Source organism: Martes martes (genome assembly GCF_963455335.1).
Source record: "Martes martes genome assembly, contig: SUPER_18_unloc_1, whole genome shotgun sequence".
Taxonomy (NCBI): domain Eukaryota; kingdom Metazoa; phylum Chordata; class Mammalia; order Carnivora; family Mustelidae; genus Martes; species Martes martes.
In genome coordinates this window covers 2585136-2611601 of record NW_027666704.1, presented here as the reverse complement: position 1 = coordinate 2611601, position 26466 = coordinate 2585136, and the positions used below count along the sequence as shown (strand labels likewise).

Genomic DNA, 26466 nt, shown 5'->3' with positions numbered 1-26466 from the left:
TAAGGTGGTGAGGCCTGTCCGGCCCCAGGGCAGTGTTTGGCTATCACATGGAAGAAGGTCTCTGAAGGCATTACAATGCACTTGTGAAAGAATTGTGAAGTCTGCACATATTACTGTAAGTATAGCAAACCTGTACAGAGCAATGCACAAAAGTTGGGTGTGTTCAAGATAGATGCTTATGTGATCACCAACTTGCAGACTGCCTCCTAAGCAACTTTCGATACAGATGGAACCTTGCTCTTTGCAGCCTGGGTGGGCACTTTCGATACAGGTGGAACCTTGCTCTTTTCAGCCTGGGTGGGAACTTTCGATACAGGTGGAACCTTGCTCTTTTCAGCCTGGGTGGGAACTTTCGATACAGGTGGAACCTTGCTCTTTTCAGCCTGGGTGGCAACTGTGGATACAGGTGGAACCTTGCTCTTTTCAGCCTGGGTGGCAACTGTGGATACAGGTGGAACCTTGCACTTTTCAGCCTGGGCGTAGTCTTCCATCCAAAATGCATCTGAGGTGGAGGAGGCGCTGGAGGAGGAGGAGCTTTCCTTGTCGTGCTTCACCATTGTCCAGTATGGAGAAGGGGCTCTCACTTCTTTCTTGTGATCTCTGTGAATCATCACGTCACACTGAATGTCTTTCCCTACACTAATGGTATGGTTCTTCTTTTTATATCCATGCCACTCTCTGGAGATAGACATCGGTCTTGTTGCAGACGGAGGCCCAGTGGACCCTGGGTCTATATAATACGTAAGTTTTTTATCTGAAACTACATCTTCATTGTCATCGCTGCTTGCCAAAAGGTCATCTTTCGACTCCTCAGTTTTCTTTGTTGGGCTGAAATGAAAAAAAGAAGAAATGGACTGTTAATTGTCCGAACATTCATTGTCCCCTAACAAGATGTCTTAAAAGCCGCTTTGGTTCGTAAAAGAAAGGATATGATTTAGCTTTAGCGCTTTGTGTTGTTGACAGTTTTCTCTTTAAAAGTACCTTTACGTTTGTTTCCATTCCTAAGTGTAAATCGAATTCTGCCTTGGATCATTTCACATTGCTTTGTACTAACTTAAGCCAGAGTACTGACCAGAATATTAGCCGGCCTTAAAGTGTAGGTTAATTTGCCTCCAGAATGATAGTCAACCTGGCTATCTCCTCCACAGAGCTCTGTTCTAATGGGTCACATGGGGTCAGCAATAACCACAATAACAGGGGATTACCAATTTCCAGCGTATTCAGAAATTAGTGGGCCTCCAAGATCTTCAACACACTAGTGACAGGGAAATCTTGGAGTCTTCTTTTTTTCTCCTGAGCATCATCATTTGCCTCTCTTTGGGGTTTAAAAGCGTGGACTTACATAATGCCCTCTATGTCCAGATGTGTCTTGTTCGGTATTCTACTTATCTCTTGCTGGCCAAATGCTTTTTGGGGTTTTTTTTGTGTGTGTTTTTTTTTTTTTTTTTTTTTTGATAGAGCACAAGCAGGGGAAGCGGCAGGCAGAGGGAGAAGCTGGCTTCCCCAGAGCAGGGAGCCTGATGGGAGGCTCAATACCAGGACCCTGAGATCGTGACCTGAGCTGAAGGTGGTCGTTTAACCAACTGAGCCACCCAGGCGCCCCTCTGACCAGATGCTTTTTAAAGATGTTTTTGTAACTTGCCTCAACTATTGGCTTTCTTGAGAGCTTGTTTGGAGGTTCCAGCAGAGGAGCACAGCTCCTCATACCTCTTTGACTGAAGGACAGACGTCCTCTTCAACCGAGCGCGCGGCTTCCGGAGGGACACGCGTGAGAGATGAGGGAGGAGGGGGGACACCTGCCTGGCCAACCCAATCACCCTCACATCCCCAACTCCTGGCTTTCTTGACTGTTGAAACTTGGACAGCGCTGGCCGGCTAGCAACTGCAGGCCTCTTCAGCTTTTCTAAAACCTGCAATTCCTGTGCCCACTTACTACTCCCCCGAACAGATGCTGTTCCCTGCTCCCCCCTCATCCTGGTCTCTGTGATTATGGACCTCTGGCACATCTGTCCTGCTACAGGAAATAGGAATTCCTTTCTTCCCCAACGCCCCTCCCCGCCGCCAACCTTTCAGACTTGCTTGCATTATCACTACTATTCTTGCAGTCCTGACTGTTCTGTTTGCTTCCAAGAATTTGAACAGGTTTTCCTAAAGTTTCTCTCTTCTGGTAATAATAAGTAATTGAGTCATTCTCCCTGAGAACCACTAGTCATTAAACTGTGGATTTTCCTTCATCCTCGATTTAGTGGGTGCAAAGAGATTCAAAAGATCTTAGGATCAGAACACTTGGCCTTCAGACATGCCCAGGACTTCCTGAGCAGCTCGTGAATGGGGGGAAAAAAAAAAATCCATGTTACTTTTTTTTTTTTTCCAGATTGCAAAGAATATCCTTGGTAACTCAGTATTAGGTAACTATAAAGAATAAGTAGTAGAGCCAGGTTCTTACTAACTGAAGTATGATTATAAAACCATAAGCCAGCAGAGGTCAGAGTTAGTTGGAAACAGTTTTTATACCACTAGGTCTGCCCAAAGTATTACGTGGAATATTCTCCAGTGTGCCTGAAGTGCCATTTGCTCCTGAAAAAGATCTTACAAGCTCTGTGTAAGAAGCCTTTTCTTTCCTTTTGTGCTCCTTCCCTGTCCCCTTCCATGTAATTACCAAAGTGCCTTAGATGTAAGCACTTTGTTAAGGAAGGGATTCAGAAAGTGTCTGCTCTTGTTTCTGAATCCACGGGTTTTAGCCTCATACTTGAGTTGTGCTATTCTGTATCTCAAACTCTGAACACTTAAAATGCTTAGAAACATAATCATTCTATAAACAAATGATTAAGAACCCAGGCTTGAGTGCTGCACTCCCCAGTACGGGGCCCCCCAGCTGTGTGTGGCTGCTGAATTTAAACTAATTAAATCTGAATAAAATTTAAAATTCCTCAGTTGCAGTTCCTCACATTCCACATGCTTAATCGTGGCTACCACATGAGATAGCACAAATTGAGAACATTTACACCATGGCAGTAAGTTCTCAAACATCACTGCTCTGGAGACAGGCCTAGTGACAGTTAGACCCTGTGACCTCTGGCAAGTTTACATACACCTCTCTTGGCTTCCGCTTCCTTGCCTGTAATCAGGATAATAAAAAAAGACTTGGCCTGAGGATGAAGAGGAATAATGCTCGTCAAGCAACGTCCACTGCATAGTAAGCAGTGTTATCATGAATGATTTTTAACTACATTATGACTGGTTTGGTTTGGGGGGAAAAACCTGTCCCCAATCTGTGCCTGATCTAAGGGGACAGACAACTCTACCCAGCTGTGGTCCCGCTGTCACCATGTGGGGACACAAGCCCATCTTCTGATTTTTCAGGAGAAACCACAGGTGCAGATTCTTTCCGTGAAATCTTAGATGTGTAAGTTCAAATATTTTTCATTTAAACATTTTTGAAATGTACAGAAAAATGCAAAAAAGATCAGACAGTTTAGTGGGAAAAAAATTATAAACACTTGGGTAGCCACACACACCCCCGGGGGGGTCAAGAAAGAGTACTGGCACCTGGAAAAGCCCCCTTGTATCTTCCTTTCTCTCTAAGTCACCGCTATTCTGGCTTTTCAAAATGTTGTGGGAGACCAACAAAGCACATCTGTTGACCATACCAGTCCCTTGGACCACAAGTGGGAATATATGAAGTAATGTCAATGCAATGTGGGCCATCCTTTAGTTCTTAGTAAAGTCCCCAGCCAGATTTCCTTGAGCCCATCCCAATAACCAAAATACACAGCTGTAGCAACTCTAGCTCAGAAATCCTGTCAAATTAATAAGGACCACTCTTGCATCAGAGCACTGAATTGTTGAAGGAAAAGAATCTCATGTTATACATGTTATGCTCTGCAGACCTTCCTCACTCGTCTGACCCGCAGAAGGGTCTCTTGTACTCCTGGATTACAGAGATTAAGTGATTTGCCTGAGCCTCGAAAGCTGGGTTTTAATTTTCATTCCCTCTGAATAAAGGAAACCATGGGAAAGTCCTGTGGTAGATTTAGCATAATGGTAGAGATTTGCATTCTCCCAGGGCAACAGAGTAAACAATGGATGATAGAGATTACGTCCTTGAAATTACGAGGAATGCTGTGAAGGAGATACACAGGTTGCCCTGAAAGCATAAGATGGGTGGACCAGACAGTGTTTTAAAGCTTCCTAATTTAGCGAGGTCTCTTGGAAAAAGTTTGCATTGTAAGCCTTCAAGGATGAATAATGACGGGGTCCTAAGTATGTTGCAGACAGAAGAGCAAGTGCAAAGGCCCCGAGGCAAGGAGAAGGCAAAAAAGCTGAGAGCCAAAGTGGACTAGAGAAGGCAGAGGAGAGCAGTATGAGGTGAGGCTGCAGTGGGATACAACAGACACTAGCCACATGGAGTAGCATAGACCAGTCCAAGGATTTGGGCGTTTTTCTCGAGAACAGAGGTCTTAAAAGATTTTAAGCAGGAACATGTCAAAATCAGACCTGCATCATAAAAGGACTGTTCTGTGTAGAGAATCAATAAGGGACAGGAGTAGACGGTAGAGACCAAATGGTGACTCTTACTGGGGTGGTGGTGGTGGCCAGAGAGAAATGGACGAATATGAGAGATAGCTGGAAGGTAAAATGACAAGCCCACGTGATTATTGTGAGTGGAAAGAAGGGAATGGAGAAATCTAGCACAACCCCTAAATTTCTGACTTGTTCAGCTAGGCAAATGTTTGCCCAGTAAGATAGGGCCACTGGAGATCAGTGGTGAGCTGGCTTTTGATTTTTTGGCACAAGGAGTGTGAGGGGTCCGTGATACAACCAAATGGAGCTACCAAGTGGGAGAGGAGGATTTAAATGTACAAGTTTGAAGGTCATAGGATTTGAAAATCACTCATATTCGGAGAGTGATAAAAACCGCAGGTGTCAGTGAGAGATTGCCCAGGAGACTGAGACAAGGAGGCCACAGATTCAGCCCCAGGGAAGGGCAGGGCAGAAGCCTGGGGAAGATGGTATTTCAACAGGAGTCGGGGTGGGGTTGTACAGTGGTGAATGCTGCTCGGAAGCCAAGAGTAATGTAGACTTGAGAAGAGTCCACTGGAGTCAGGAACATGAGGGCTGTGGGTGGCCCTGCCAAGAGGTCTCTTGGCCAGGTGAAGAAAGCAAGGCCTGCGCTAAGGTGCAGGGGGGCAGAGCGCCTGAGAAATCATCTCCAGAGGAAATGGCCCACATCTGCTACGGCATCTCTCTACCCGATTGGAGTCAAAGGGACAGGACTGTGGCTAGGGGGGCAGGGAGAGGACAGCGGCCTCAAGGTGGGGTTTGTGAAGATGGCAGAGGCCTAAAATAAGGCTTCCATGTTGTTGAAAAGGATCCAGAGAGAAGCTGAATGTGCAGGAGACAAATGAAGGAATGGGATTCATAGCATGTGTTTAAGGCCAGCTCTGGACAAGGGGACAAGTGGCAGAGCTCCCATTGGATGGTTCTCTTTAGAGCTCCAGGTTCAGGGCTCTCGCCTTCATCAATCTGCCTCACATTAGGTCCTGTAGATTGTACTTTTCCAGAAGGATTCAGAACCCACTAAATGATTGTGGTGGTTTCACCAATCCCTCCCACCCTGGTCCAGCGGGTCCTTCTCCCATGAAACCAAGACCCAGTGCTTCACACGGCCCTGGGGGTGCTAGCATAACAAAAGATTTCCTAAAAATTGATCTACTTACCGCGTTACTGGGAATTTGGTCTCAGGGATTAAATCATAGATTTCTTGCCACTCTTGGGGTATGTCAATAAAATCTCGGTAAATCTTGATCTGTAGTACTGTTCCTATGGTGATGTGTTGCAAAAGTTTTAAAAATTCTCGAAGAGTATATCCTAACACATTGGCATGGCCAACACTAATCAGAACATCACCTGAAGAGGGAAAAAATGATCAGTAAAATTAAGATAATGGGTCAGTGGTTTCATAGCACTTCTGGCTCGACTGTGAGGTGTTTCATTTTAAGGGTTCATATTGTTGGTTCATTCTGAACCCAAACCAGGCTTCAGCCTTTATTTAATAAAAGTGGTCATCTTGGTGACATGAGTGTCCTTTGCATAATGGAGAATGCATGCAAGATGTTTCTTAATAGTGGTGTAATGGTAGGTATTATTTCATGTTTTTACTGCATTTCTTTAGTCCTTGGTGTGTCAGAAGCTAAAAACCATCTATAATCTGAGCCATCACTTAAGATTCTAAAAATATGTGTGTTTCAAGTAAAATAAATAGCTATTACTATTAAAAAACCACTTACACTAAGTGAATAAATGACCTAGTTTCTCTTGTACCTGCCTGGCAATTTCCAGTGCCCTCCACTGGTATTAACATCAAGACTTTGATTTTAATTTCCTGCCTTGCACAGTATTAGTTGAGCAAATAATTCTGCATGAAAAACACTGGACATGTAGCATGATTTAATTAAGCTTACAATGTCTATACAGGGAGTATATTGGTTAAAGGGATTTGACAGCTAGTTTGTCTACTTTAGGGCATTGCTGGACAGGGAGGGAAGCATGACGGTCAACCATGGAGCTTTTGATCCCCCACCATGTGGGAGGAAAACCACATCTTGATCACAAGCTCCTGGCCCCCCAAAGTGGGTGTTAAAAAGACTAATTACTCATTTGTGCATGGACGTGTAAAGGAGATCCAGCCAAGGGGCAAGCCCACCTGGGTCACTGAACCCGAAGCAGGAGATGCAGAAGGGTGAGAGGAGCACCCTGCTGCCAGGGGTCGTTATAGATGGCCCTGTGTTCTCTCATCGTTTTCCAAGCCTGGTTCTCCAGCCTTTCCGGCAATTTTGTCAGACTCAGTGTTCTAAGTTCAGTGCCTTAATAGAATGGTTTTCTATTGGTTGCAGTGAAGAATCCTGACTACCACAAGGACACCCAGCAAGAGAGGAAGGGATACAAAGAAATTACTTTTGAAGGGCTCACAGTGAGTATAATCGTAGCAAATCTTACTAGAACAGCCTGCTGAATGGTTAATGGAGACTTTATAGCTAACACTAGATGAAGGGACTCCAGTTAAGTCCCAAACAGGGGGCTCATCTCGTTGTGCATGGGAAGCTAGGGGCCCTCAATTACCCTCTTTGCAAGACAGCCAAAGCCCAACCTCCGAAAAGAGGATGAAGCTACTTCTCTGAGACTACACCCCACTGTGCGATAGTTGAGAATTCTGCTGATCTCAAAGGAAGCCTCTGGGGAATGCCAAAGACAAACTTTCATAGTGCTAGGTCCGCGTGTCCTATCAGAAACTGAAGTTTGAAAGTAGTAAAGAAAATGCAGACTTAGAAGGGGGGAGAAAACCTACTTTGGTCTTAAGAAGTAGCTGAGGGTAAAACCAGCCAAGGATCTGCAGCTAACTGCTAAATGAAACAAGCTTTCCCCAGCTGCCTGCAGAGTGTGCAGTCTGGAACAGCTGTTCATCCCATGGAGGTTAATTACAACAGCACCCCGCCCCCGCAAAAAAACAAAAAACAAAAAACACCAACAACAAACACCCCTCACTGGACGAGCTTATATGCCTAACGTTAAAAGAAGCATTTATAGCTGAAAGCTATGGCTTGGCATTCTGCTCAATTATGTTGTTAAAGCGTGTTTTTTTTTTTTTTTTTTTTTATCAAGAGGACAGAAAACAAACAGCGTAATACCATGACCATCCTGGCTGTGAACCAAACATGTCGTCGTATGAATGTGATTACTCTGCCAACAGATAATATTAACGTTGCCCTTCATTAAGAAATACCAATGTGGTATTTATGAATACCAACCTCATTACAGTTTTTTTCTGTTTTAATGGGCTGTAGGAGCCACATTATTATATAAACTTTGTCTCGATTACCTACATTAAATCAACTTTGTGGCAGCCAAGTCACTACTGAAAAATAGATTTGCCTATTTTTCTCCATCTCTCCCGATGAGGCTGTGAGCTCCATAAGCTCCATGTGGTTACAGACCACATCTGTTTGGCTCACCTTTATACCCCCGTGCCTAGCAGGACACCTGCACACAGTAGGCATTCAGGAAATGTTTACTGAATGAATGTGGCTGGTATGTGGCTTGTATTTTGCCTTCAAAGTTATACTAATTTCTTAAGACTCTAGATATCAAACTATATTTAAGACCATACTGTCCAAAAGGAATGTAAAGTTTAGCCAGAATAAACTAACACTAAACTAAGCTTGGAAATCAAAAAGAAACCCTATTTTAAAGCACCAGAAGAAAAAAATTTGATGCACATGGATAAGAAACAATGGAGCTGGGAGATAATGTGGTCAAAGAAATAGCAGGCTTGGGGGACTGTCACCTCTGAAATTCTCAATCATTGTCAAAAGCACTGAATTCCAGTCTCTGAAACCAAGACACTGAAGGGAAGTGACTGACCTGTCATGAAGAGATTTGGGACTCCGGACTCTCTCTGATACTGAAATCCTATTTCCAGGATTTCATGGGGCCCATGGGCTGGAGCCCCAGCCCTGTGCATCCACTTAGCTCTGTGCATTGACCCACTTCCTTCATCTCACCAACCCTCTTGTCTTGTTACCCACCTTTCAGGAGTGGTGCAAAGATTAAATGAGAGCATGGATGCGGAAACTCCTTGCACAATGGCTGTGACAAATATGTCTTATTCATTTATCAAGCAGAGACATACCAAATGTGCCAGCACTGTAGGTAAGTCCTGGATTTAAAAGATGAATTCCAGGTGCACTTGGCTGGCTCAGTCAGAAGAGCATGCGACTCTCGATGTTGGGGTCATGAGTTCGAGCCCCACATTGGGTGTAGAAATTACCAAATAGAAAAAACTTTAAAAAATGGAGACCTTTATCGGGATGCCTGGGTGGCTCAGTGGGTTAAGCCTCTGCTCAGGTCATGATCTCAGGGTCCTGAGATCGAGCCCTGCCTGGGACTCTCTGCTCAGCAGGGAGCCTTCTTCCTCCTCTCTCTCTGCCTCCCTCTCTGCCTACTTGGGATCTCTCTCTGTCAAATAAATAAATAAAAATCTTTAATTAAAAAAAAAAGATGAATTCCAGACTGCCTCTGACCTCAAGGAGCCCAATGATCATAGGTCCTGCTTCCCACGCATAAAAGCACACTCCTATCGCACTCCAGCGAGTATGCACTCTGGTTACCGACCAGCGTCTGTCACCTCACCCCAGAGAAGCTAAGGAGAACACGCAGAAAAGTTCACACGACCTGTCCTGGACTTCCTCTGGTCTGGAAAGTCCAGATCTCTCTTTCTGGCACTCTGTGCCCCAGCACCAAGTAGTGACACTTGGAGAAGATGTTTTGGATTTTAAGGTGAGGTCAATGTTCACAATGGCATCATTTATCTCTTTTCTTTAATCCACTGCTTCTAACCGGAGCTGCACTTAGACCCAATCACCTGAGGAGCTTTGAAACCAGGAACTAACCGATCCCCAACCCCAGATCAATTGAATCAGAGCCTCTGGGGAGACGGGAACGTAGGCATCTCAGATTTATAAGCTCCCCAGGTGATTCTAATAGGTAAGAGTTACAAATCAGTGGCTTAGTCCACTGTACCATCCTTCTTTATTAAAAACAACAACAAAACCCAAGTCTGGAAACTAAGAACAGCCTAAGAGAAATGACTGCCAGTATTCCCACTGAACTGTCATTTTTAAAGCACTTTCATAAACCTTCTCTCTCCAAATCCTAGCTGCCTCTGACAAAGGTGGTATTATCCCAAATCAGAGCATGAGGTGATCTACACCTGGAAGGTTAGATGACTTTGCCCAAGGTCACAGAACTACAAAGTGGCAGAGCAGCTAAAACCAGGTGGCTCTTCCCTCTCACCACCCTTGCACCCCATCGTGTCTCCTTGGCTCCCAAGCACAGCCCTAGAACCGGAGCAGACACCAGAAAACACGTCTCTAACTGGAAGAAAAAATCATTCACCCCAAGACAAGAGAAGCAGGGTGGTGCTTCTTGGGCTCAGAAGTGTAACAGAGAGGGTTCAAGCCACTGATCCCTGGTGGGCAAGTTACTAAATATCTGATTCCTTATCTGTAAGGTGGTTTAATGCACAATCGACCTCAGGGATTGTCAGGAGGGTGAAGTGAGATCATGCATGTGAACGCTAACCATGATTCATACTGCCCACGCAAGAAGGAAGGTTTATCCACCAAGAGCCATAAACTCTGGAGTGACACCGTACCTGTGTGTGTATCCCACGTGCCAGGTGGGGGTGAGCCCGGGCAAGGAACTCAAGCTCACCGAGCCTCAATTTCATCACCTGTGAAAGGGGGATAACAAAGGCTCCTACCTACGGACTTATGGTCAGAATTTGGTGAATAAAAACACAACACAGGGCACCTGGGTGGCTCAGTGAGTTAAAGCCTCTGCCTTTGGCTCAAGTCATGATCTCAGGGTCCTGGGATCGAGCCCTGCATCGGGCTCTCTGCTAGGCAGGGAGCCTGCTTCCTCCTCTCTCTCTGCCTGCCTCTCTGCCTCCTTGTGATCTCTGTCTGTCAAATAAATGAATAAAATCTAAAAAAAAAAAAAAAAACACAACACAGCGAGGGCTGATAAAGTGATAGCAAGGGGCTGGCATGCAGAAATCTGCTCTCAAGCAATGTTATCATTATTACGGTTACACTAACACCTGCTAACCGAGTCTCCCCAGAGGCAGACAGGAGGGAGGCAGGGGGAAGGCCACAGTCACCTGGTTTGAGTTTTCCATCCCTGGCCGCAGCCCCCTTCCTGATGAGGTGGGTGATCTGGAGGTAGGGCCCATTCTGGATGACGATCAGGCCCAAGCCTAGGTTCCCCACAGTGAGTTTGGTCTGCTGAGTTTTGCTCAAGTTGTGCACAGATGACTTGACGTTGAAGTCAGTTTGTTTTTCTAATGAAAAGAGGGAGACTTTTTTCAGTCCGTCACCTAGACAGCAACATGACAGTATCACTGGGGTCCTAGGGCCAGTTTTAGGACTGGGGTCCCGGAGCAGTTTTGTAACCTCTCTGTTCCTCAGTTTCCCCATCAGTAAAGTGAGGACGATAAATGTCTAGCTTAGAGGCTTGTTATGAGTATAAATGAGACAGTTGAAGGGCTTTGCACAGCGCCCGGCACCTGCTGAGTGCTTCATTAACGTCAGTTATCATCTCTCCACTTGACAAATTTTTCTGAGGCAGGCTGTGCGCTAGGAAATAACAGTTTCTTGCCCTTATGGATCTTCCAGCTTAGCGGAAGAGACAGATAGCCATCAGTCATGTAAATGTATGTCAAATAACAAACGGTAACACACGCTATGAAGGAAAAGTGTAGAGAGCTCTGAGGGGGACTGACAGGAGGCCAAGGTATCCTGTGGAGAAGGCAGTTCAGGCTTCATGCAGGAGGTAATGTTTGAATGGAGGTCAAAAGGACCAACAGGAAATATTTAGACCAAGGAAAGTGGAAGGAAATCTCGGAGACAGGAAAGAACCGAGAGCAAGAGCGAAAGATGCATGGGGCAGGCGGGAGGAACAAAGGCAGAGACCACCGGGGCTGTTTCACAGGCTTACATCATCGCTGCAAGGGCTGAGGAGAGATTTAAGCAGGACACAGTAAGATTGGCATGTTTTTTTTTAAGACAAAACCAAACCATGGTTTGTGGGGTCCAGAGTGGAAGTGGGAAATCGAAGTGTTATTGTCATCACCCAAGCACGCCATGGCAATGATAGTGGAAATAGCAGGAAAAGATCGTTTGGCAGGAAAATCTGGGACAATGGGTGGTGGTGGAGGGGTGTCGAAATATGTTTTCTACAGAACTAACTCTCAAAAGAGGAGTTTCAGACTGTGGAGTGATTTAAAACAAGTTCTCTCAAGAGGAAGCTTCTCAGACTTATTTTCAGTCCCCAGGAAGCTCCTGGGGACATTCCTTTTCAGCACACTTTTCCTCAAGGACAAGTGACAAACCACTCCTTGCCGAGCCTTTGGCAAATCCATAGGACTGTGGTGTTTTGAGGGCCCAGAAGTGGTCTCCACTGCTCAGGGAGGGGCTCTCCCAGTCCCTCCACCCCCAGGTGTGGGCCCGCAGCCAGGTTCCTGGCCCTTCCCTCCTGAGCAAGCCTTGGAGCTTATCTCCAACCTCACCTTCCCCCAAACCACAGATGCTCTCTAGAAAAGAAATAAAGGAACCCAGTGTAAAGAAGGTTCCACACTGGGAGACTGTTCAGGATTATAGGAGAGATTTGCAGGAGGTCGTACCCCTCCTTCAGCCTCCAGTTCCTGAACAGACAGAGAAGCGGCATCTTAGCAGGCTCTGAGCACCAACCTCAGCTTGCAAATTAAATGAGCTTCGGGTAAGATAATCTATGAAGCCCAGTCTCAAAAGCCAGCAGGGTTAAGGGAAAGAAGGCAGCCTCAAAAGACTCCATACCTGATGATTCCACCTTCTCCGTAGAAAGGGCAAAACTGCAGGAGACAGACCACTACAGGAGACAGATCGGGAGCGCCAGGCACGGAAGTACAGGCTGGTGGCAAAGGGGCCGCGCAAAGCCATGGTGGGGGTGGGGGCGGGGCCAGGGGTGAGGGTGGGGAGGGCTGGAGTTGAACTCCGCATCTTGATGGTGGGTCATCGTTTGTCAAAACTCGAAGCTATACACTAACAATGAGGGACTCTTACTGTATGTAAAGCATAGTTTAGTAAACAAACAATGGGGAGAGGCTACCTCCCAGGCTAAGAGTCTGAGGTTCGGTCCCATTTCACAGGCGAGTCAAAGTGATGAAGGCTTTGTCCCCCAGGCGTCGCCCTCTCCCCACTCCCCAGTTACCTTCTTTGTTTTTTTGGACGGCCTTCTTCATGGCCCCAGGAGGGCAGGCCCCTCAGAGGGCCTCCCAGAGCCGAAGCTGGAGTGGGTCCAACTCCCAACTGTTTCGAACTCGCGAGGAGCCGGCGCACTGCGGCCCGACCGCGGGCGGCGGGGCTGACCACCCGGCGGCGAGGAGACCCCGGGCGCTGCTCCTCGGGATGGCCGCCAGGGGGCAGAAGTTGGACAACTGAGCGGTTACAAGGCCTCCGTGGACCCCGGAAAGTGGAGTGAGTGGAAATTTGGGGGGAGAAACACAAAACTTGTGCGGGGGAAGGGGGAGTTGTTGTAGCACAGTGCCTGCTCACAGTGGGTTCATCATCCATTCTTGGAAAACAACTGGGGAGGATGGAAGAAGCCCCGAGGAGGGTGTGGCAGAGATGTGAAATGGTCTGCCCAGGAAGATCATAACTCAAGGCGGCAGGAGAGCGCAGAAGCCCCTTGCTGCTCTCCCAGTAATGGTATTTTTAAATATTGTTGCACCAACAGCGCCAACTGTTTTGGAAGTGCACTGTTTTCATGGATGTTTTGAATGAGGAAAGGCCAAGGGTGGCTCGAAAAAAAATGAGTCACGATTAGGAGAGGAATTAATTCTTCCTTCTTTTTTCCAAAATAATCTTTCCTCCCCCACACACACATTCACTCATAGGACAAATATTTACGGGAAGCCGGCTTTGTGGTTTGTACTGAGGCTGGGAACACAACAGTAGGCAAGACAAACAAGGGTCCTCTCTTTTTGGAACTCGGATTTAAAAAGCAGATGAAATGGACAATTTTAGGAAACTATATGTTATCAAAAATATATTCTAGAAGAAATGGGAAACAACGTGATAAGATGGGTCCTGTTGTCATCCCCACTCTGACGATGCTGAGAGGGTGAGCACTTTACATCTGTGCTTTCAACAAATAGTTACCAAGCATTTATAAGGTTTCGGGCACTGTGCAGAGATTTCCGTGGTCAACCTGGGCAGGTTCCTGTTTAGTTGGCCGTTTCTGTGGCTCTACCCAGACAATAAATCAAGGCAGATTTTCTTTGGATAAATCCTGTCCAGCAGAAGCTGAGACAAAGGGGAATGAACAGAGCCGTCCGTTTCGGTGCTCTCAACCTCAAGGAGTCTCCAGCAGGTGGCTTCCCATGCTCAATCACCAGTTTCTTCCTCCAAGTCCAAGTCCAAGGTGTCTGTCCTGACATCAAATTAATTCCTCCATAAAATGCATCCTTTCCTCCATCTTCCTTTGAGTAGGGAGGATGGTGAGAGTTTGTTTGGTGAGGGAAGCATATTAGCACCCGGCACACAGGGGGTCTGCCTTCCCTCCATCCCAGGTGAAAAACTCTCCTTAGGGCAGATGTCAAGATCACACTGATGGGTGGGATTGCAGGATACGAATGGTCATGGCTGCTGTCCTGTGCTGCCCTGATCCCCCTTCAGGACTGAAGGATTTATTCCTGCCCCTCCACCCCACTCCTGCTTCTAGTTGAGCTCCTTGCCCAAGATCACACCTTCCCAGGACAGCTAGTATCCAGTGGCCCGACACTGTAGGGTAAAAACCTGGCTCCCTCAGTCCAACTCAAGCAACTCTGGAGGGCAGTCCCAGCTCTAGAATTCCTGTGGGGTCCACTGAGGTCCCTCTGTGGCTTTGCTGTCACCTGAGTTCTCCCTTTGCCAGGTTCTGCTTCCCCTCCTTGCCCCCATAGGTGTGGGTCCCAAGAGCACTCCCTAAGAAACTCCCTGCAACTCACGAGTGTTTCCTAGACCCACCCCGCAGCTGCCAGTGCCAGAGATGGTCTGAGAACGTAGATGCTCAGATGGGATTTTAGAGCTGGATGCCCCTGCTGTCCAGGTGATAATGAGGGTCCCATCCCTAGTAGAAGAGGCATGTACATGGCCTGAGGCCCAGGGGGACACTAAGACTGTTTAATTTTTCACCACAGTAAAATGAAATGGTTTGGCACCCACATGATCTGCCTGAGTATCTCTTAGTACTATCCTTTGCCCTATTTTGACAGTAAATGGACAAAGCAGCCAGAGCTTGAGAAATACATGGCAACCAGTGGCTCAGTCTCCTTAGGGATGGAGGTCTGAGCCACCTCACTGTGTAAGACCACAGAGGGGCTAGCAGAAGGTGAGAGGAATCTAGGGTGCCAGGAGAGGAGGGAAGTGATGAGTGTGTCAGTTACACCTTGAGATGAACTGCAGCAGCGGTGGGAGCTGTAGTTTGTCCCGCTAACCTTCCTCTTACAAGATTCCCACAGGAAAACATCTCCACCAGGATCCTGCTCTCGGAACCGAAAAGAAGCAGGTGGTTCTGCATAGCAGAGGGAGTGCACTGTGCAAATGTTGCCCTCTGCTACCTGGTCCCCATGAAGACTGAAGGACCCAGTCCCCAGCTACTAGGATGGTGGGAGGTTGACAGATCACTGCTGTCAGCCCTCCCAAGGAATTGTTCTTGGCTGAAGAGCAGCCTCACCCAAGCTCGTGCCCCGCTCCTGGGGTAGCTAGCATCCGATGACTAGTCCATGCAGGGACACAAAGCCTTGGCTCCTTTCCCCCCACTCCGAGCAGCCATCCCAGCTTCAGAGCTCCCCATGGGGTCTGCCAAAGCCTCCCATGACTGCACCACCACCAAACTGCTCTCTTGGCCTCCCCTGCTGCCTTCCCTCCCCTCTCCTGCTCATGAGTGCACTCCCTAATAAACTCCCTGCATGCTAATTGATAATCTCTTGTCTCTGAGTCCGCTCCAATGGAACCCAGTCTGTGAAAGATTTGAGCCCAAGGCACAAACTGTTAAACTGTAGATTTAGTTCTTTTGTTTTATCTAATCCCAGAAACCCCATGTATATATATATGGTGCATCTACCGCACTCCTGGCCTGTGTGGTGGACTTGATCTCCCCGCCCCCACCCCCACCCCAGGGAGGCAGTGTGTTCTCTATCCTGTCAGGCCAAAGATACTCCTTAAAGAGAAGAGTGATTACACAGTCCCCTCCACAGCTTTCAGCAAGCTCCCATCTGGATTCAGCCTCTGCTGGGCCAAGGCCTACCATCCATCATGATAAAGCACACCATGTCCATGGCCCCTTAACAAGCATAGGATGCCTATTTATGAGTCCAGGCTGCCTGGACTCAGGCAGATCTGGACACAGATCCCTCCTGTGGGCTTTCTGGGTTCGCAAGAATTTTTGGCCTTAAGGATCTTTGTGGCTCATCTCTCTCCAAAGAGAAGAGTCCCAGCTGCTTTGCTTATGGGTGGGTGAAGGTTTGGGGAAGTTCTATCACTGAAGCAGAGTGCATGACTCTGGGAGTCTATTAAGTAAGAGGAGGGAAAGAGGCCCAAGGAGGTGACAGGACTTTATCAAGTTCAAGACAGTAGAAGGGGTGGGACTGGAAAACAGTTTTGCATCCTTTCTGTTCCATCACACCACCTCTCCTAACCCTTAGGGTTTGCGTCTACTAAAATCTAAACTGGGATATGGAGGAGAAAGGAACTGATCTATCCCGTAGATCTCAGAGAGGCTTGGGACTGTGAAACACCAGATACACTGGAAGTCAAGAATGAGATGTGGGGCTAAAAACAGGATTAACAGGAAATATGTAAACAGAGTATTTGGTCCTTGTCCGCTCCTCCCTGCCCCCACCATGCTGGTTGGTAAGAATGAATGGGATAGATGACTGTTGTCTAAAGTGACGTATCACCATTAAACTGGTAAAAAAAAAAAAAATTCTCAATTTTTTTTTAACTTCACACTATTTTTTTTCTATAAATTTAAGCATAGTTGACATATATTAGTTTTGGGTGTAGAGTAGTGATTCGACATTCGTATACATGATGAAATGATCACCATGGTAAGTCTAGTTACCATCATACTGCTTGTTTTTATCCTTTAATCTTAGCTTCAGAAACTTTTGTGGAGGGGCAGAGATAGGGGGGACTGGGAAGTACTGCCCTGGTAGAAGGAGAAATTTATACATGTATTATTTATGTATTTATTTTATTTTAGAGGGGGTGGAGGGGCAGAGGGAAAAGGAGAGAGAGAATCTTAAGCAGATTCCACACCCAACACGGGCCCCATGCGGGGCTCAATCTCTGGACCCTGTGATCATGATCTTAGCCAAAACCAAGAGTCAGACGTTTAACCGACTCAGCCACCCAGGTGCCCCACGTACGATTACTGGGCAACAAAGACTCTGGATAAGAAGCCAAGAATATGACTGCATCAAACTCTAGTACTTAAAATAAAAAGTGAAGCCCTCCTACAGTAATGTGACGTGCATATCTGAATCCCTGGAATGTATCAGTCAGCCTCCACCAATTTCTGCAGCAGGAGAAAACTAAATGCTATAATATATATTTTTTAAATCCTCCTCCCGCCCCCTGCCCCAGGAGACCAATGTTTGGACAGGAAAGTCTATAGACTAGCAATCAAATCCCTCCTTACCCAGTCTATGTGGTGACACTGATAACTCTCGGTGAGTTTCTGCAAGGCTGTTGGATTTAGTGGAATTTGAAACTTGCTGAGTTTTGTGAACATGTAGGCATTCCAAAAATAGAGACAGATGTCACTCTTCCAGGTTTTTCTAGAGATGACCTATGTGGCATTTAAGGAGAAAATGAGTGTCCCATATCCTGTTTGCTGCATGGGGGACTATCCAGGAAAGAGCAAGCTGGATCCAAAGTTAGGGTTAATGGTGATCTGGTCCATGAGTCATGAAAGAAAAAGAAACCTCCACTAGACAGCAAAATTGTAGATGGAGAGATCATCTGTATTTGATCATAACAAATTATGCCAAAGTCTTGTTTTTTTCTTGCTTTTATCCATCCAAACAAAGTGTCTCCTCAGGCCTCAACTCAGTAAATAATATCACCAAACACCTGGTCACTCAGGCCAAAACCTTAGGAGTCAGTCATTCCTGAGGTCTCTCTTTGTTTCAACCCCTCCACCATTGTCAGTTAGCCATTTTCCTTGACTACAAAATAGCCAAACCTGTACAATTTTCTCCATTTTCACTATTCTCATCCTAGCCAAAGCTACATTTCTCTCTCCTAGAGTACTCTGCCTGTTAACTGGTATCCTTGCTTTCAATCTTGCCCCTTCCCCCCCCACCGCCCCCCACTATGCTATCTTTACAGATTAAATAAGACCATGTCAGTCTCCTGCTGAAAACCTCCTGTGCCTTTCCCTTCCACTTAGAACCAAATCCAGACTTTTTACCATGGTTCCCGAAGCTCTACCTCTGGCCCCCGCCTATCTCTCTCTTTTCATACTACCCTGCAGCCAAACAGGCTATGCCACAGTTCCTTGAACAAGCCAACCTCTTCCCTGTCCCTTCCCCTAACCCTCTTCGCACTCGCTTTTCCCTCGGTCTGGAGGAGCCTTGCCCAAATCCTCACAGGTCAGGTCTTTATGATCTTGATGTCAGTGAACCTTCCCTGACCATCCCGAGTATCACCACAGGCCTCCGCCGCCTCCCCCCCCCCCCAACCCCGCCATCAGACCGATTCCCCCATTTAATACATAAAGCGACACCTGAAATGATCTTTACTTTAAAGATAAAATTTTAACGTGTTTGTCTCTTCCCCACCAGGAAGTAAGCTTCCGGAGAGTGGGAACTTTGTCTCGTATGTCCAGTCCAATACCCCCACTAGGTGTCGACAGTTATCTCCTAAAGGGGCAGCCCTGGAGCTGACCGACGCGGAGGGGGCAATGCTAACACAAGGTGACAAGGGCTGTAGGGGGGCCCGAGTCACTTGGCAGAGTCCCCCACCTACCAATCCGGTCTCCCTTATGAAAGCCTAAAGGCTGAGGGGCATTTTGTCACGAAACAGTCATTCAACAACGACAACGAGATTATTATTGGCAAGAAAGCCAAAAGGCGGCGTGGCCTGCCGGAAGAGGTGCGGGGTTAGGGCCCCGGCCGGGTGCCGGTTCCGCTCCAAGGCAGCGAGGAGGGTGGCCGAAGACAGGCCGGCGGAGCGCAGCGGGGCCTGGGGCTGTCGGGAGGGCCGGGGCTGCGGGCCTGGGCTGCGAGGCGGGCGGCAGAGCCTGGAAGACCGGGCAGGGTCGCCGCGGCCCGGCAGCTGGCTCGGCCTCGCCGGCGCCGCGCTTTCGCTTCCGGGTGAGGGGCGGGCGAGTAGAGCAGTTCCGGGGCGGGCGGCGGTTCCGGCTGTGCGGGCCGCACCGCGGCTACTGGTCCCGGGCGCGCGGAGGGCGCGAGTGGCGCGCGGGGGCCGAGGGGGCGCGAGGCGGCGGCGCGGGGACTCCGGGCCCCGGCGGCGGCTCATGGGGCGGGAGGCGTGAGGCCGCGGCCTGCCCGGGGCTCGGGGGGTGGGGGGAGCGGGGCGGGGAGATGGATAAACTGACCATCATCTCAGGATGTCTCTTTCTGGCCGCCGATATCTTCGCCATCGCCAGCATCGCCAACCCGGACTGGATCAACACCGGGGAGTCCGCGGGTGAGCGGCGGGCGCGCGGGGGGCCGGGCGGGGGATTGGCTGAGGGCGGGGAGCGGAGGGGAGACCCGGCTGAGAGGAAAACGGGGCTGGAGGGTGGAGGCGGGGGCTGGCCTGAGGAGGGCGGGGGCGAGAGGCGTCTGGGGCTGCGGGACCGGGAGCCCCGGGGGCCGAGGGGGGAGAGCGGATGGGGAAGACGACGCGCGGTCGCGAGCGGGACCCTCGGGCTGAGGGGAGCGGCGCCCCAGGCTGAGCGAAAAGTGGCGGAGGGGCGACGAGACCTAGGCTGGGCTGGCGGGTCCCGGACAGGGAAGGGGGGTGGTGGGGAGACAGTCACCGGACCTGAGGGACCGCGGGGGAACGAGCTTTGTCCTGGTTTGGGGGAGTGGGGTGGGGGGCGAAAGTCCGGGTGGGAGACGGGAAGAAACCGATTTGGAGAAAACGGAGGTGCCTGTGAAGGAATTAGAAACTAGGCGGAGAGCCGGAGCTGGGGCCGGGAAGGAGGCAGCCTGTGGGGCAGAGCGAGTACCCCCAGAGAGCTGCGTGAGGAGTCAGGTCCCGACCCCGGCCCGGGAGGGAGCTGCGGCCGGGCTCCTGGTGGCCCGACCAGACAGGGTTAATGGTGCTGGGGGAGCTGGCGTGCTCGGCGAGGGCGGGGGGTCTCCCTCCCCGCGCCCTAGTCTGCCCCCTGCCCGCTTGGCAGTGTTTAAGACGCATGTGGCTTCCGATTTTCCCTTTGAAGTCTGTGTGATTATAATTTTGCTTTATTTTAGGCCCGGGAGCTATAATAATACTAATAATAAACTTCGTTTTATGGAGCATCTTTCATTCCAGCGCATCACAAAATGCTTTAGAGATCTTAATAGTAGTTACAAAATTAAATAACACATTAGAGTTTCAGGCAGCCCAGCAGCAGTAGCAGTGGCTGCTGTAACACCACGGAGCCGTAGGCAGCAGAGAAGAGGTGGTGCCCTCAGGAGAGAAGTAGGCATCCTTCTGAAGGGTATCCCAGGTGAATGCCCTTGCAGGATTTTTCTCATCTTGGACCACCTCATCTGCGCGCACACACGCTCACTTTCTCTCTCTCTCTCTCTCTCTCTCTCTCTCTCTCTGTCTCACACACACACACACACACTCACTCAGACCTGTGAGACCAAACCTCTAATTAATGTCACAGCTGTCAGGAGAGCTGATCAGAATGAAGGAATGAGCTTGTTTTTTAACTGCTTGTTCAGTGCAGGTGAAGGGAATATTGGGGGTTGGGAATGTCAGACTCCCTCCGTGAATAATTTGTTATAAAAATGTATCACTGTGCTGTCAAAGTTACTTCTTAAGTATTACTTATGGTTCTGTATTTATCCTGCAGTATATTTAGCTCTTAAAAAAAGCTGTAGCTGGGACATTTGTTGCTCCCTCCTCCCTCCCTTCTCTCCTCCATCTAGATCTAGTAACACAAAATCATGCTGTCACATTTACGGCTTATTAAAATAACACTAAAAAATTCTCCTTGTCTTGCCTTTACAAGTTTTAGCAGAGCTTTTAATTGTAAAACATGTATGATTATTTTGATGTGATTGAGCTGTTAGCTAATGCTACTGTTATATATTGCAATATATAAATGTATCAAATACATTTAAGCATATACTTTGTATGCCTAATTACACAATGCTATATGTCAATTCTGTCTGTTTTTTAAAATTTGTAAGGTGAATAAGAAAATGTTCAGGATGGTTTGGAATTTGAAGAAACTATGGGCTGTTTCTGAAAATGTTGACAATGTCAACTACTAGTTTCTGCAATTATATGTGTGACATCCACTTCATGGCCTGTTGTTTTTATCTTAATTATATGTGCAATGACTTCTTTCATGAGACTTACTTTGGGACCTTATATACTTAGGGGTGAAGAGGTTTCACTGTTCTAACAGAGAAGATGCTTTTTGTGAAGTGCTTGTAGGTGAATCCCAAAGTAAATGTCCATGGGAAAGATACATAGTTGATCCTTGAACATGGGTTTGAACTCCGCTAGTCCACTTACACATGGATTTTCTTTGATAAGAAGAAATCACTGTAAGAAGAAATCAAATCTTATTTGATAAGAAAAAATAAATACAGTACTGGAAATGTATTTTCTCTTATGATTATCTTAACATTTTCTTTACTCTAGTTGCTTTAGTCTAAGAATACAATGTATAATACATATAGCCTACAAAACATGTGTTAATCAGCTATTTATGTTATTGGCAAGGCTTCTAGTCAACAGGCTATTAGTAGTTAAGTTTTGGGGGGAGTCACAAATTATGCATGGGTTTTCAACTGTGCAGGACAGGAATAACTCCTTCATATCAGTAGACAAAGTCTTCAGCTGTGAATTGCTGCAGAGATGGGAGGGACAGAAGTTCATGGCTTGAAAGAAGTAGAATGTGTTTGAAATAAGTAAATAGTTGGAGAGAAGGCATGCCAACCGGTGATACAGGAGGGTTGTCTAGCAGCATGGAAACCTCATTGAAGTCAGTGGTCAAGAACATATAATGTGATAAGCCATCTGCCTTATTGACCTTCTCTGGTAGTGCTCAGCTGCTTTGATACCAGCGCATGGTGAAGGCTAGTAGAAGGTTTCATTTGTGTTTGGGGTTTGCTAACAAAATGCAACAGAATGACAGAGGAGCAAAGATGTTTAACGCATTGGTCAAAATGTCATAATGATGGCTCATGGATTCTCAGCTGGATAAAAAGTAAAAGTGAATAAAGGAAAAAAGCTGATGTATTAGTCAGTGAATAGCAGATGGTACATGGTCAGTGGAATAGTGGACCCAATAGAATTGAAGACCTGACTGGGAGTGATTGATAAAATGGAAGGACAGGGGATTTTGGACACAAGGTCCAGAGTGACAGAGGGGATGTGTGGCTAAAATGGGTGGAGGAGGTAGGTTTTTTTCCTTAACAGTTTCCTTCACTGTCTTAGGAAACCCTTCAGTTAAATATTCTGTAACATGGAAGAGGAATAATAGGAGGTAGTAGGAAATTTTTCAAAATCATATCTAACCTATATTTCTTACCTTAAATATGTCAGTCAGCCCCCAAAATTAAATGGGATGTTCCTTTATTGACTTGTGCTGTGATAAGATGCACCTGAACTTTGCCTGGTACAGCATTTGTATGCTCAATGTACACTTTTATCTGAGTAGAAAGATCTAGTCTTGAGTTTAAAAAAAAAAAAAACAAAAACCTGGACAGAATTACACCTTCCAAATCAATGAAACATTTACAGGAAGTTCAGATAAGATGGCAGAGGTGACAGGACTCGCTTTATTCCAAGATCGCCACAGAAGTGACAGCCTAGCAGCAAAAAGTCAAGTGTTGGTTCCCTTCAGTGCATGAAATACAGCATATTTTGATGGTGATGTTTTTAGTGCAGTTTTTATTTATTCTTTTTTAAAGATTTTATTTATTTATTTGACACAGAGAGATCACAAGTAGGCAGAGAGGCAGGCAGAGAGAGAGAGGGAAGCAGGCTCCCCGCTGAGCAGAGAGCCCAATGTGGGACTCGATTCCAGGACCCTGAGATCTTGACCTGAGCTGAAGGCAGAGGCTTTAACCCACTGAGCCACCCAGGTGCCCCTTTAGTGCAGTTCTTAAAGTGGGCAAAATATATTTTGAAAATTGAATACCAGAGCTGAAAGGTTCTGCAGATGTAATTTGAAAACCACTGCAGTGAACTAGTATGGAAAGTTTCAGGATTCAAATCCAAACTTCATCACTTATTAGCTCTTTGATTTGGAGCAAGTTACTTAGACTCTCTCTTTACAGTTCTTCCTCTATAAAATAGGAATATTAATAGTACCCACCTGATTGAATTGTTATGATTGAGTTCATCCACGTAAAACATTTAGAACGGTACCTGACATATAGTAAGTGCTCATTAAATGTTAGATATTGTTGTATTGCTGTTGTGGTATGATAACATATCCCAGTTTTGAAATTAAAGCTTCCAGTTTTTTTACTGTGAGAACTGACATATTTTCTTTAATAGATGTTCTTGGTAATGAGGAAACATCAAGAATAATATGGCCAGGCTTAGCAAAAGTCAGATTAATCTTCCTCTTGGCATTGGACCTTCTGTATCACTTCTATCACTGTTCTTCATTTAGTCTTTCATCACCATATTCTAGTTTCTCTACTCTTCAGTTTCTATGCAAACTATAAAAGAACGAAATAAAATCTCCACAAACAAAAAACGAAATAGGTTAACTTCCTAATATCCTGGCTAATAAACTGTATTATCATAAGGTTGTGGACCATGCTTCATACTGGCAGAATTTTTAGTTAGATTTTATTGCATTGGTGCAAATACAGAGAAAGTACATTCATTTTATTTTCATCTCTGTGGTAACATTTCCTGGGCTTGCTCTGGTAGCTTGTAGGTTATGCACAAACTTTTGAAGATGTAATGAAACAGAAGTAGATATTGTATGTATGAGGAGAGTACACAGGGAAGCACTTTAGAAGGACCCTTAGTGGTTCCTATAGTAAAAAAAAAAATACTGAATGTCAGGTGAATATAAGGGCAAAAATTGCATAATTCTGCTGTGTTGGGTCAAATTTCTTCTGGTTACTGGAATTCAACATCAGTAACAATATCTTTCATTTTATATAGTGCATTATAGTTTTTGGAGCAACCTAACATCCATGACTTGACTTGATTTCTTAGGCTTTTTATATTTTGCCGATGTAGAACAGTCATTTCCACATCTTTTCCCACATGTCAGTGCTTTGCACATGAGATTTGAGTTTCAGTGTTGCAGACTCCCTTCAGGTAAACTCTTCATTGAAATATTGCCGATATCTTGCTTATGCACACCTTTTATTTACTTAATGGAGGGGCAAGATTGAAAGCAGGGATACCAGTTAACAGGCAGAGTACTCTAGAAGAGAGAAATGTAGCTTTGGCTAGGATGAGAATAGTTAAAATGGAGAAAATTGTACAGGTTTGGCTATTTTGTAGGCAAGGAAAATGGCTAACTGACAATGATGGTGGGGGTGAAACAAAGAGAGGCCTCAGGAATGACTGACTCCTAAGGTTTTGGCCGGAGTGACCAGGTGTTTGGTGATACTATTTACTGAGTTGAGGCCTGAGGTCAAAATTCAAGTGGCTGAAGTTCTTGCCAGATTTTCAGAAGAGGGGAAGAAGGAGATTTGGGTTTTAGTCTTAAAGTGGTGTCCTTGGCTTTGTACAAGTTCCTTAACCTCACTGTCAACTGTTTTCTCATCCCTAAAGAGACATATTTTTGTTGGGGGAAAAAGTTTTTTAGTTTCATCGAGTTAATTCTAAGAAAGTCAGCAACTCAGCAATGCTGCTTCTGATAAATAAAAATGATCTAGAGATCCCTTTATTGAGCCATCATTCCTCTACACCAAGGATTTTAGTGACCATTTAGAGTTATGCCATCCCATGCCCAACTATCATCTTTCATAGTTTCGTGTTCTTAACAGAGAGTTCCAGATGTTTTCCAAAAGTCTCTTCCAGTACATTAAGGAACTCCTCTTTTGAGTCTGATCATATTTCCCTCTATACAGTTGGTTATCACATTCACTTTGTATTGTGTGGTAGTTAGTATATTTATTCCTGAAAAGATTTTCATTCTTACTTTTTTAAATTGTTTAGATTGGATGTTAGAGTGTTTAAGGAGTCACAATAACAGACACAGTCTTTCCTGCTTATATTCTGAACTGAGGGGGAAAAAGAATAGAATCCAAAATTTTATTTTATTTCTGATTAAAAGGATATTGGAGAATGTGGCTGTTATCTGTGGACAGGCATGGTCCTCTTAGTGGGTATCAAAATTGAACAGATTAATCATCCATTCCCAGGCAGAATGGAGACACCTGCCCTATAAGGCTTCCAGCATGAAAGAAGAGAGAAAATGAGTACTATCTATGGGCAAATTGCTCCCAAAAGCAAAAAGTTGGACCACACATATGCCCAGTTTTTTCTCCTACTAAACTGCTAGTCAATGAAGTCATTCCTTTGACATGGGAAGGTTTAAGTGAGGGGACACAAATAAGCTAAGGGCATTATGCTACAGCCCCTGCCTCACCCCATCCCCCATGGGGGAGAAGGCCATTTGAAATCTAGGAGATGGCTGACCTTTTTTGGGGGTGGGGTGAAGAAATTTCTTTCTGCCCAAGTATAAAAACTGGCAGGTGCCAGTGAAAGACTTGAAGAGGGAGTCATTTTCCTGTTGTGCTGCCCACTATCTTCTCCACAGGAAATCCTGGTAAACCTCAGATAGGGGACTGGGTGCTTGATATCTGTCATTTAAGATCTACAAGTGGATCTGGCCTACAAATTGGGGTCCTTGGTTTAGAACATTAAAATTACAAGCCATTCAAACAGACCTGTTTATTAAATACTAGAAAATTATTAAATAGTGCTTTCCCCTGAGTGGTAACAACTTCAGTGATCACAGAAGTGTTTTACCATGAAGGAGCTCTGTAACATCAGTTTAAACAAACAGCGGTCTGTCCAGAACTTCATTTTGTTAATCACTTTGGACATGACTTTTAGTGAAGGACAGAATTTGATTCTAACTAAGAGGGCAAAAATCTTGCGATTGTATTCGCCTTTAATTTAAGAAGCATTCACAGAATTTCTCCAATGGTCTTTTGAGTCTTTTTCCAGTAAATGGCTTTTTAAAAAACAGCTTTATTGAAATATAAGTCCACCAACCATAAAATTCACCCATTTCAAGTGTGCATGTAGTGGCTTTTAGCATATTCATAAAGTTGTGCCACCATCAGTATAATCAATTTTTTAAAATTATTTTTATTAACATATGTATTATTTGCCCCAGGGGTACAGGTCTGTGAGTCATCAGGCTTACACATTTCACAGCACTCACCATAATACATACCCTCTCCAGTGTCCATCACCCAGCCACCCTCTCCCTACACTCCCATTCCCCAGCAACCCTCAGTTTGTTTTGTGAGATTAAGAGGCTCTTATGGTTTGTCTCCCTCCTGATCCCATCTTGTTTCATTTTTTCCTTCCCCTGCCTTTCAAATTCCTCATATCAGAGAGATCTTATGATAATTGTCTTTCTCTATTGACTTATTTCGCTCAGCATAATACCTTCTAGTTCCATTCACGTTGTTGCAAACGGCAAGATTTCATT

At 46.0% G+C, this 26466-nt stretch overlaps 2 protein-coding genes across 3 annotated transcripts in view; one reads left to right on the top strand and one right to left on the bottom strand.

The window, feature by feature from the left end:
• Positions 1-206: 206 nt before the first annotated feature.
• PDZD9 (PDZ domain containing 9) lies at positions 207-15916 on the bottom strand (the record flags this gene model as incomplete). Its single annotated transcript, XM_080831698.1, has 4 exons — positions 207-828; positions 5721-5910; positions 10721-10936; positions 15886-15916. The coding sequence occupies 4 exons, from the start codon at positions 15914-15916 to the stop codon at positions 207-209; spliced, it is 1059 nt and encodes a 352-aa protein (XP_080687824.1).
• A 3076-nt stretch (positions 15917-18992) lies between these two features.
• The window catches only part of MOSMO (modulator of smoothened), a 62636-nt gene continuing 55162 nt past the window's right edge, over positions 18993-26466 (top strand). The window contains exon 1 of one of the 2 annotated variants that reach the window (XM_080831707.1): positions 18993-19295. In XM_080831707.1, coding sequence (XP_080687833.1) covers positions 19190-19295 — 106 coding nt within the window. In that variant the 5' untranslated portion in view covers positions 18993-19189. The remainder of the gene's footprint in view (positions 19296-26466) is intronic. The other variant, XM_080831708.1, reaches the window with a different exon arrangement.